The sequence below is a fragment of the Labrus mixtus genome, chromosome 8 (assembly GCF_963584025.1).
Source record: "Labrus mixtus chromosome 8, fLabMix1.1, whole genome shotgun sequence".
Classification (NCBI taxonomy): domain Eukaryota; kingdom Metazoa; phylum Chordata; class Actinopteri; order Labriformes; family Labridae; genus Labrus; species Labrus mixtus.
This window is the reverse complement of record NC_083619.1, coordinates 9961077-9973246: the sequence shown is the minus strand read 5'-3', so window position 1 is coordinate 9973246 and position 12170 is coordinate 9961077. Positions and strand designations below refer to the sequence as shown.

Sequence of the window (12170 nt, the reverse complement as noted above, 5' to 3'; positions counted from 1 at the left end):
ATGTTATAATTTCCCCACTGGTTATTTAATAAAACTACAATACACCGTTTCAACTGAGTTTAGTGGGACAAGTCATTGCAGAGAAACATCTGCACACCCATCCTTGTGCAAACAGTCACGTATAGGACAGGTATATTCTCCAAATATCAGAGCTGCCATGAACCACAGCTGATTAGGAGTGTTCATGTAGGCCAGGGATGGGCAACTTTGGTCACAGCAAGGGCCACATTCATTTAATTATCACTGCCAGAGGGCCAAATTGTAGGATACAAAAACGATTACAGTTGATTATGTCTCAAATTTAACTCAACATATACCAGTGATCAAATATTATTATGGACATATTTCTGGTTTTCATGGTTTCATGGCAGATTTTGTCACGTTTTCTTCATGTTTTGATGTGTAAAAATTGACCTGAGGGCCACATTGAGGGTTGACGAGGGCCGCATGTGGCCCCCGGGCCGCCAGTTGCCCACCCCTGATGTAGGCATGGAAGAAGATTGAAACTTTTTAAACCCATTTCTTTCTTAATTGTAGGCAAACAATAATAAAAAGAAGAAAATGCAGCAGGAGTGTGCGATCTCAAGCAAGTCTTTTAGCTACAAGTTCACAGTGTGACAAAAAAAACATTTTGTGAAGTCAGTACAATGACAATGACAGAATCACATCTTAATTTTTTTTATTCACAAGATATCCTTGAGTTTTATACATTCATTGTGGGGATGAATAGTGTATTTTTTCTAATTTATAGGATAGCCCCTTGAGATGCATCATCTCATTTTCGAGGGGGTCCTTACAAAACATAAATATAATCATCATAATAAAAAATCTAAATAACAGTTAAATCCAAAACATAATACCAAACATTTAAACACAGAGACACCCACACCACAAACACACACACACTCACAATCACTCACACTTAATGCTCCCCCAAGCCTAGCCACCCACCATCCAGCCAATATTACACAATCTGAAAAAATCTGAAGAAAAAAAAAAAGAAAGAAAGAAAGGAAAACCTCTGCAATAACATACATGTAAAGGTAGAGGTAGAGCTGTGTACACCCATGCACACATATGCACCATATAAATGCATATACATGTACATATATATATGCATACACACTATACAGTACATACACACATAGTGTACGCAATGTTAAGGCACAAGGTACAGCACAGTACATACATCTAGATATGAGGTACACGAGCGCAAGCAAGAGGAGAGCAAGTCCAGACAAACTAAGTCCAGTGAATAGTCAATAGTGAATTTGAGATTTTAGAACCATAAGTCCTTTTTACTTCAACTTTGCTTTAAAAGCCTTGCATGTGTTGTTGTTTTTTATTCCAGGCATACATTGTTTTATAACCTGTTCACAAATTCGATTTTTTAAGGAAGGTGCACACTAGTTGAATACTAGGTCTGCATGTGTTCATCGTGTTAGAATGAGATCCTTTTTTGTGAGCATCTTAATGGATCGATCAATCAATCAGTCATGCCAGGTTCTGAGTACCTCATGTTAGATTATGGAAGACATTTTATTAGGAGATCCTAGCACATTATTTGGTCACTGAGATAGTGGATATCAAAAAGGAAAAGTTATTGCTTCAAAAACAGTCAAATAGGTTTGAAAGGTTCTCAAAATGGGATGCATCAATTAAAACAGGTAGCAATATTTTCCTTGATCCATATGAGCATGGTTTTGTTTAACATTTGTAACAATGGTTACAGTTGTGACACCATCCAGTCATAGTTTTCCCTGTATAACTGCATGTTATGTGTGCCAGTTTCCAAACATTCAGTTTAATATTACAAATCAGTCAAATCCTTGATCCTGAGTGAACATCAGCTGATCATAATGTCTCAACTGAAGAGGAAAGTTTGCAAGAGGTCACGGTGAGCTCATTTTACTCCAAACATCCCTCTCGTGATGTATGCCCATCACCAAATTCTCTTCTTTCAAAGCTGCTGTACGTATTTCACCTCTTTATCTTTCCTATCTCTTCACATAGCCTGGAGAGGTACTGAGTGAGCTTCACCATGATGATGATGAGGGCCCCTCCCATCAGCATGCAGGAGGGCCACAGCAGCGAGTGGAAGACAACACTGTGATCGTACAGCCGTGTGAGGAGGACGGTGTCCTGCTGCTCACTGGGGTCGTAGAAACACGGGACCTGCTGGTGCACCTTCAGGCGCTCTGAGATGTTCATGATAATGACGTGCATGGCAGCGCTGTCCTTTTGACACCTCGGCACGTAGAAACACTGCAAGGACAGGCCAAGGTCACAGAGGTCATTTAGGGGTCATTCATTCAAGAGTCTGGAAAATGGATACAGCACACTATGACAATATCTTATCAGGCAATAATGTTATAATTGATACTACTATTTTGTGCAAACAGGACTACCAAAAATAGACTGCGATGTTCTAATTTAGATCATAATGCAACTCAAATGCTACACACATTTGTGTTTACAATTAACTTGTAATACATTTTTTTCTGTAGGCACGTTCTTTCTCTAAAGTATTACTTGATTTCTCTTTCCTTTGCTTCCTGACTCTTGAGCTGCAAAAAAAAAAAAGAGTTTTCTACATTGGGGAGTGCAGAATGTTTATCTCATCTTATCTCACACAGTTTCAAAGTTTTATGATATAAAGTGAATCAATGATACAAAAGGGTAATGTTAAAAACGTATTATAAAATGTTTGTACAAGAAACAGGTTAGCAGGGATTCCTATGAAATAAGTGGAAACAAAATTGGATATTATTTATTTTTAAAATGTTGGGCTTTTTGCCTTTATTTATATATTTATTTTTATTATTATCTGTTTATTTAACAGGGACACATGCAGTGAACATTGTTTCATATGTAAAATACAAAGTAGATGCCACACATACAGGTTACTAGATTTGCAGCCCCTGTCCCTGGGAATATGATATATTTGATAGGACAGAGGATAGAGTTGGAAACCAGGGAGAGTGAGTGGTGAAGGACATGCAGGAAAGAGGCCACAGACTGGACTTGAACCCAGGCCGCCCACTTATATAGCCTCTGTACATTGGGTGCAATCTAACCGCTAGGCCAATGTTATTCTTAACTGTATATTTCTTTAAGTTGCTGAAGAGGTTGCTCTACAGCGTCAAAGTCTTACTTCTGGACATTGAAGATGTAGAGCTGTAGATCTCATTTTGCTATTACAAAAATAAGATAAACAGGCGTAGTATTGTATCTTTTTAGGTAGGACTGATGTTAAAATATGACTGTTAGCTTTAGGATAAGATTATTTGCTTGTCACAGCAGCTCCAGAGTCAGAGTAATGAAAAGAGTAATCACTCAATAAATGACAAAGATAAAAAACAACAAAGATTCAATTCTAATCAATAAAAACGATAATAATGAAACCATGTAACTGATTGTTTAAGATTAGGATGGATGATAGTATATGACAGCATGGGAAATGACTCTATACTACAAATGGTTTCTAGTATTTTCATTAAGTCACAGTGTAATAAATGCAGAATGTTTACATTTTTCTCTAGGGCGACAATTTGCAGTTCAAAAGAGATGAAAATTGCAGTATATGATGTCACAATTCTCAGCATATAGTCAATATTAAAAATTGCAATAATATTGTATCATAGTTTGGTGAAAGCATTGTAAGGTCAGGTGTGTGGTTTGTTTCCACAATAAGTAATCTTGCCCTTTTGTGTCTTCTATGTCATCGTACTCTTCACCCGTTATGTTTAAACCCTCATCTTTAACAGGACAAATTCAAAGTCCTATCCGCTCTCATTTCCTGAATTGTTTGCAGTGTAAATCTATAATCAGGCCAACATCTGATAGCTGTTGTCAACATTTGAAACGGTTCAGTAATTCTCAGTGTTTTCCCTCTGGCACTCACTTCAGAGCTGATGTCCTGCATCTCCTCGTTGTGAGATAAGCGGCTGACGCGGCTCGTGTTGTTGACACTCACGAAGACCTGCAGACACGGGTATTTGGAGACCCTCCAGCAGTCTGACCCACAGTTGTAGGAACAGTTCATGTCCGCTGTGACCGTGGAGTTGACTACAACACACACACCCTCTTCTGTCCACACACTGTGATGACATTCAAGTGAAGATTGAATTGAATGCAGAAAAGCAGCAAACATTTCAGAGGTGTGAAATCAACTCGGCTGGAATGTCATGTCATAATGTTTAGTATTTTGCAATTTTCACATTGAGGGAGCACAGAAGCAGTTTTCCAACGTGCACATCTGATGAATAAAACGTGTGAGACAGATATATCAGTTTACTCTGTTATAGGGAAGTCTGTACCTGTCTGCATAGGAGCGTAATATTGTAATCCCGAGGACAAAATACATCATGACTGAAGAGAGAATCATTCCCAGTCCGAGGAAGATTGCCCGATCTTCACCTGGCTTCAGAGCTGTCACTGTTTTCTTTTTATCCAATAAATCCACATTACGGAATTTCTGATAGATCGACCTAAATGATGCAAATGAGAGACAGTCAATATTTTATTTTGAAAAGCTACTGTACACATAAATAAGAACTCAAAGTGCAGTGACAGCTTAAAGGCTCCCCCTCACCAACACTGCAGTTTGAGTCATAAAAATGGCAACACGGAGCGACAAGAAATGCATCACCAAACAACAACTACAGAGAAAGAAAAAACATAGAGATGTGAAACAACTTTAAAGAAATGTTCAACTGACAAAAGAATAAAAATGATCACTAAACATAAAACAAGAGAGACACAAACAACGACAGGTGATGTGAAACAGAAAACACTCACCCAAAATGAACACAGACGTAAAAAGACAAAAGACAAAGAGGTAAGGGACGCAAAAAACTTCAGATGCACAAAGAGCTACAAAGTAACAAAACAAGTCGAACAGATTTGAAACAAAAAGTACCTAAGCAACACAAAATGGACACAGACGTACAAAACAATCACAAAGGACATTAAAAGGGGATGCAAAACAATTTCAAAGACATACAAAACATTTACAAAGTAATCCCCCCCCCCCCCCCCAACACACACACACAACTTTAAGGGCCCGTAACAAGAACAAATCGATCAAATAGAAAATGCAAAGATAAAACTAGACACATAAAAGTCTTGTTTCTAGTTTTTTTTTTCAGTCTGAAAGATTCTGGGGACCCTTTTCATGTCTGTTCTTAAAGGCCCATTGTGTCTTATCTTCCCATCATCCAATCAATAAAAAGCGTTGAATCAAAAGAAAAGTTATCCCAGGACACTTTAAGAGCTGACTGATCAGATTTTTATAAAGCCTGACTCAGAATGACCCTGTTACCTCCTTTCACCTCCTCCACCCGATCTGCCTGTGTTTTTGGCTCCTGCCACAAAGAACATCTTTCCCGATGACCCGCGTCCTCCTTTCCTCGCTGACGCAGGGCGGAAGGATTGCTGAAAAGACCTGTGAATTATAGCCCGTTTTATGTTTTGCTGTTTTACACCAGCACACACTTTTACCACCAAGACCATAAACATTTAGAGAATCCCAAGTTACCTTTTCACAGATTTGCAAATGACAAATCTTACTGTACCTTTGGTGCATATTTGCAGTCAAACTCTACACATAAAAAAATAAAATAAAAAAAACTTCCTTTATAACAACCATTGATTAAATATCTCTCCCAATCTCCCTGAAACAGCAGCTTGTGATTTCCAGAGTATTCTGCAGTGTTGGGACAGGAAGCAGCCCTGATATAGTGGACTCACTCTACCAGGTAAACATCTCATTTTGAACACAAAGAAACTGTACAAAGGGTCAACAAGATGACAGATAGCCACGGATGAAAGGTGTGAATGCTGATGTGAAAAACCTACCTGCTATTTCCTCAACACTTGTGCTGTCAACACAAAGTCATTGGCTCCTCTCAGGACAACAACACCTTGCATGTACCTCCTCTTCGCTCTCTTCCAAGTCCTACAGTTAGCAGAAAACACAACATTCAATGCTACACATGCAGCTCTGGCCCCATAAATATCATTAGCTTTGATTCAGATGCAAATGAATGAGGCAAGTGAGACGTTTTGAGTTATTTGTTCTGGGGTTACCCAGGGGTGAGCCGGGAGCTGAGGGTCGATGCAAACCCACTCTGATGATTGCCTGACATTTATTTTAAAATACAGTTTTGAACAGATGTATTTACATGGGCACATATTTAGTTATGAGGGGTCATTTGCTCCTATAAAGCAGTAATGTAAAAATCGAAAGTGTAATCCATCATGAGTCTGAATCCTATAAGAAATACCATTCAATCATGTGATGATCAATTATTAAATCATGTTTTTCTTTTACTCCTTTTCAGATGCAAAATAACTAGCACTTAATGAATCAGATTTGATCTCTCTAAGCATCATCATCCATCATGGATACCAGTATCTGTAAAGGCCTCTAATACAGCCTTAAATCTGGTATCGCTGATTTTGTCAGTCAACACGTCAATTATATGCGCTGTTGTGATCCAACAAACAATGAGCCCCAAAAATTCCACTTTTTTAAAGTAATTATCAAAAATTTGACAATGATAAACAACATTGGTGATGTGCTAGAAACTAGTGTAATGTTAAAGTTCACACAATGCCAACAACCAGTGTTTCCCACCAATATCACAATGTCGTTGTGGTTTGGAATTACTATCCTGAAAGAACAATGGTAAGGGAACATTTCTTATGTTGATGGACCAAATGTAAGCACAATAAGCAGGCTGTTTTTGTATTATGACACATGTCAACCTTGCCAAAGAGCAAGGAACAGAAACGGAAAATAAGTTCCTCTCGGATGAGTAATTTCCTCATTGTATCACATTCCCAGCTGCTAAGGGGAAACTCTGCTGAGAGACGCCCCCAGAGTGACAACAAAATCAGCAGGAAACCAAAAATGTTATCATAGCTATTCTCCTCTCAAAGCACTTCACACATTTCTGCATGCAACAACGAGGGACACTTACATGAATTTAATGCTCTGTCTTTACAACTTTTCTCTCCCCTAAAAGCACACTGACCATTGATCCTCGAGTGCCTAAAGTTCCACACATAAGTGTATTGATTTCAGCTAAATGTGGATGCTCAGACTTTCAGAAAGACAGCCTTATACTTATTTCTTTATAGTCAGGAGTTTGAAGGGTTTTGAGAGCAGTGTATTCTATACTGCTGGGCCTCATGCTGCATGTAGGCTGGACTTACAAGGGCAGGTGAAGGGACGGAGGATCATGCTGTTAAGTCTGACTTTGCAGGGCCTTCAGTGTTACCTTCAAATTAGGGAAGTAAACTAAAAATGTAAATCAAATATGAACGATATAATATTCCCTACCTTCCAAATTGTTACAGTCAGTGTTTCTGTACTTTTCTAGAACTAGACCCCTAAAAATGTGAAATCTTGCTTCAGTATTTTTTTCAAACTCTATCCAAAGTAAAGCTACAGTGTAAGAAGAAATCCTCAATGACAATCCCTTATGGTACTTAATAATTTAACTTTAGATACATTTGTGTCCTTTTTTTCTGCTTATTTAAAAAAGGTACTGAGTCTGCAGTGTCACATCGTGAAGCACTGGAGGGAGACAGACTTTGTAGGTGTGTACATGCACGTGTGGAGGTGCGCTAAAGCTCTACTCCAGCAGAAACGTATTGTTCACATTTTCCTATTACTGTAACAGTTTAATGAACTACATATCTGAAGGCAGATAGAGCCGGCCGACCTGACTGTATATTCTCTATGGGTGCGTCCTTGGTTTATATTTTCTTCCAGCTGCTTCTTTGTCAGTTGTAAGACTCAAAATGTGACTGAAAGAGTGATTAAAAAGAATTAAATGACATGTGGAATATGACTTAACTATAGAGAACTAAACAGAGATATTAAAGTGATACACTGTAAATGGAGGCAAGATGATTACAGATGACACAAAAGCTACAGAGATGTTAAATGGACACAATAAGAAACACAATGACATGGAAAAAAGCAACTAAAAGTAAGAGATGCATAACTTCACAAAGAACGCAAGACACATAACCAAAACAGTAAAAAGCATCAAGTAATGCAACACACCCAAAGAATGACTACAAAGCCACACAAAGCAAACCAAAAGAAATGCTCAAATATTTCATGGAAATGTTGAATACAAAGAGAATAGATAATAGACATAAAGGACATAAAACAACAGAGTAACAACAAAAACAAAAAATTCAAAATGAGATGCAAAACAGGCTTGTTATTTTAATTAGCTTTGTGTCTTTTTGTGTGTCCTCCAGCTTCAGTGTGTGTGTGTGTGTGTGTGTGTGTGTGTGTGTGTGTGTGCGTGTGTGTGTGTGTGTGTGTGTGTGTGTGAGTGAGAGAGAGAGAGGGCGTCAAGGGGCCCATTGTCACACAATCCATTCATGTTCCTAAAGAGTATTTGTAATAACCTTTTGAATTCCATTGAGGCCATACTGCGTGTTCGTCATAGAGACTGGAGGTCTGAGGGAGTTACTTCGATTCTGAAAATGTTGCATTAGCAGGTGTTTTCTCACCTTGTGTGCTTAGCTGCGTCAAAGGACTTCAAAGCCTGGGCCTGTTATCAACACGCTCTTTAATGAAGAATGTCTCAGCATGTATTTTTTGCCTTGTCCTTCCAGTGATTATTGCCTCCCTGTCAGGTGCTCCATAGTGTTTGGTGCCTTTAAAGAGTCACATGCCACTTCACAGCCCCGCACAGACGTACAACAGAGCAGTTAACACTCACCTGAGGTGTGCACACAACAGCAACTGCACTGTGAAAGTAAAAGCCTTTATAAAAGGCATGTCTCAAGCATACTGTACATACAGTCAATGTTGTGGGCACAATGTCAAAACCCAGTCATCCATTTAGAATTTAATTATGAGTCTTTTGTGGTTGTTTACTTTTTCAATTCAATTCAAAAATCTTTATTTGTCCCCAGGGGGCAATTCATTATACAATTAAAACTCGTCAAGGCAGTTGATAAAAAAGGGGCTGTAAACAGATGAATTTCCAAAGCTGCTTGATAATGTAAATCAAGATACCCATTGTAATTCGATAAACTTCACATGCATTAGTTAAATAATTCTTTTGTATCCCAGCTATGTGCTGTTTGTTGACCCTCAATCATGGGCTGCATCCTCTTGAAGCACATGGCCTGCTGTCTCAGTGTTACCTCGTTGGTGCCTGTCATAATCTCTTGTCTTTGCACTTCTAAATTACAATAAGCCCCCGGCTTCTGTGTGAGACTAGTGTGATCTGAGTTGAAATAACAGAGGCAATAAGAAGGATGTGTGGGATCTTACCTCTTGTAGCGGTGTTGTTATGATAATCCAGACTTTGGGCTACAACTGTCAGCAGCCCTCCAGCATGGCCTGGGCTCCCAGAGAAAGCAGCTGGTCACCTCTTATTTAAACCCCAAACCCCAACTGAACAGAATGCCTGTCATACCTGTGTTAGTAATATGAGTTCCCTGTACAATGTCGTCATGCTTAAAATGGGTTAGTCCAGCACAATGAATTTCCACTGTGCCTCCAAATAACCGTGTGTGACAGGCTCCTCTGGGGGCCCGGCGCTATGTTAGTAGCAGGCACTGCTGCATGTCCAGGAATTCAGGAGCAGTTATTTCAACCCCCCAGCCCTCCTTTTCCATGTTACAAATGTACTGTATGTTTAAAGGCTGCTTGAAGGCCGCCGCTGAAGACAGTGTGAGTTAACTATGCCTCCTCTTGCCACAAGGTGTCTCTGTAACCTTAGAAACTGTAGAAAGATAGAGGAGGTTCCCACTTACTGGTTAATTACAACAGTTCAAACGGAAAACCTGAAAATTATTTGTATTTTTCTTATGCAGGTTTTTTTTTAAACTGGTCTACATGTATCTAAACTGGCAATTAAGCCATTGAATTAAATGGGAAATATAACTGATGTGACATTTACCATTCGGAGCATGAAGTAATATTTTTTACTTTCTACAAATGTGTACAGAAGAATTTATTTATATTGTTGGAAGATACTTTTTTCTAGTTTTTATATCATATTTAACAATAAGAATTATTTTATGCAATACAATATAATAAGATGAGATACAATAGGATAAGATATACCATACCATACCATACCATACCATACCATACCATACCATACCATACCATACCATACCATACCATACCATATTTCATATTACTAACTCCACAGTAGAATCAAAGGTAAGAACACTAGATTAAAATGATAAGAAGAATATTCTGCTTCGCATTCTGAAAATTCTCCTGTATAGATATTTCTTAAATGTAGCATGTGGCATATCTATATTTAGTTACAGTAAAGGGAGTGAAGTATTATCACATACAGTTTAGTAAGTTTAGTATCTTTGGAAACTTCCTGCTGTGGTTTCTTTTTATATTGTGAAAGGTGTCACTTCATGGATAAAAAGTGAGCTCAATCAAAGATGTAGAATACAACTGTCCTTCAAAATAAAATTCCAAAGATTTTTTTTATTTTTCAGAATTCTGATCTATAGACTATGGCAGTGTGTTAATACAGGCCATGATTTACAGGACACTGTGTGATTTTATGACATGATCATATGAGATATTGAATGTCCGTATAGGGACACATGAAACATATATTGCTAATATGTACCAACTTGCACATGAAAATCAACAACTTATGATAGCATTAACATATTGCACAACCCTAAGGGCTAACATCCCACATTACCAGCTGGTGATAATCTATATGGACACATAATCCCAGCATTTCAGTCTGCTCTAGGGGACCCTGAATTTCCAGAAGGTAAGAACTAAAAACTCTTAGGAATTGGATCTTTTCTTGCAGTGTCTTGCAGAATTAGCCATTTTGCAGCAGTCTTTATTCAACGTGATTGATATATTTGACCATAAAGTCTGTCTCTTATTGCTGCATTGTTCTGCTCATCACTTTCCATTCGCTGCCTCCTCCAACCTCAGTCCAGTGATGTCCAATGAGGACAGAATAATCACAAGACAACTTACATGAAGAACTCTTTCCTGGCTCATTGTTCAGATGCTTCCTTCTTTAATTACACTCTCATTGGGCATACAGGAGAGCAGGAAAAAACATGATCACAAGTCGGCTTATAGCTGGGAAAAAGATAATGACATGCAGATGGAGAGGTATTTATTTGAGGTTAGGCCTAAACATAACATGGCCATAAAGAGGTGCAGACTGATTTCAAGTCCCACATTTAGAGGTGAAATAACAGTTACAGGGGGGATGAAAGGCGATTCTGCTTCTTTGTTTCTCAGGATCTAAAAATAACTCTTGCTGAGCGGGCAGTGGAGATGAGCTGCAGTCCCTTCTCTTGCTCCATTTTCCGCTTTTTTTGTCTTTCATCTTCTTGCAGACATATTTCATAGGCTTAATGATGCATGTGATATGCTCTGTAGTGCTGTGATGTTTAACAGCAGTCAGGTCAAGATGATATTTTCTCTCTTTACATGTAGCATTTGTTATTCCTGCAGCTAAAATAAAAATTACTTTTGACCCCAATCTGAAGGTTTTTTTCATCTTAAATGTTTGGGAGAATTCTGTTATCTTTAAAACCATATATAGTTCTTGAGGTGCAGATAAAAAAATGATCTGATTGTTAGTTTCACATTATGTGCATTTACACCTAAAATACAGGGTTACATAATGGGTATTACTTATTTTTTAGAGTTTACAGTAAAATAAAAGATGTCATTTTTTTATTCATGGTTTGACATTCTCTCTTCTAAAAAGTTATGGTAATAAAAAGATTCCTCTTTATGTGTAGCCACAAATGTGATGTTCATGTCTGCCTCTTCTTTAAATACATCACAGTACTGCTGTGGCTAAGGCACTTAATAAAGCTCTCTGCAACTTAAGCAGCAGTATCCAAGCAATTACACAATGCCAACAGGTCCAGCATATATCAGTGCAGTGTTGCGGCTGTCCTCACATCCCTAGCAACCTTGTGTTATTGTCCTACAGATTAGCTCCCCGCCCCCACACACAGATATGCTACTGCTGTATTCTTTGTAGTCTCACATTTATGGAGGGAAACACAGCTAATCGTATTTCATGGAGGCAGCTGTACGATGCAGACATGAACAGAATGTATGATTTAGACATTTTCTCAAATATAAGTCAGCAGCTATTCATTTT

The 12170-nt window shown here is 38.3% G+C and overlaps 1 protein-coding gene across 1 annotated transcript; it reads right to left on the bottom strand.

Moving 5' to 3' along the window:
• Positions 1-679: 679 nt before the first annotated feature.
• Positions 680-9539, bottom strand: kcnmb2 (potassium large conductance calcium-activated channel, subfamily M, beta member 2). Its single transcript, XM_061044167.1, has 6 exons — positions 9314-9539; positions 5860-5959; positions 5324-5446; positions 4320-4490; positions 3905-4100; positions 680-2265 (listed from the first exon to the last, which is right to left on the bottom strand). Exons 3-6 carry the CDS (start codon positions 5380-5382, stop codon positions 1981-1983), a joined length of 711 nt encoding a protein of 236 aa, XP_060900150.1. The 5' UTR covers positions 5383-5446; positions 5860-5959; positions 9314-9539; the 3' UTR covers positions 680-1980.
• Between the last annotated feature and the right edge of the window lie 2631 nt (positions 9540-12170).

Coding starts and splice junctions, on each gene's coding strand:
- kcnmb2 (XM_061044167.1), bottom strand. CDS start 5,382: ATGTTCTTTGTGGCAGGAGCCAAAAACACAGGCAGATCGGGTGGAGGA. Junction 4,491..5,323: donor GGTGGAGGAGGTGAAAGGAG/GTAACAGGGTCA, acceptor TGCATCATTTAG/GTCGATCTATCAGAAATTCC. Junction 2,266..3,904: donor TGCAGGACATCAGCTCTGAA/GTGAGTGCCAGA, acceptor CTGTCCTTGCAG/TGTTTCTACGTGCCGAGGTG.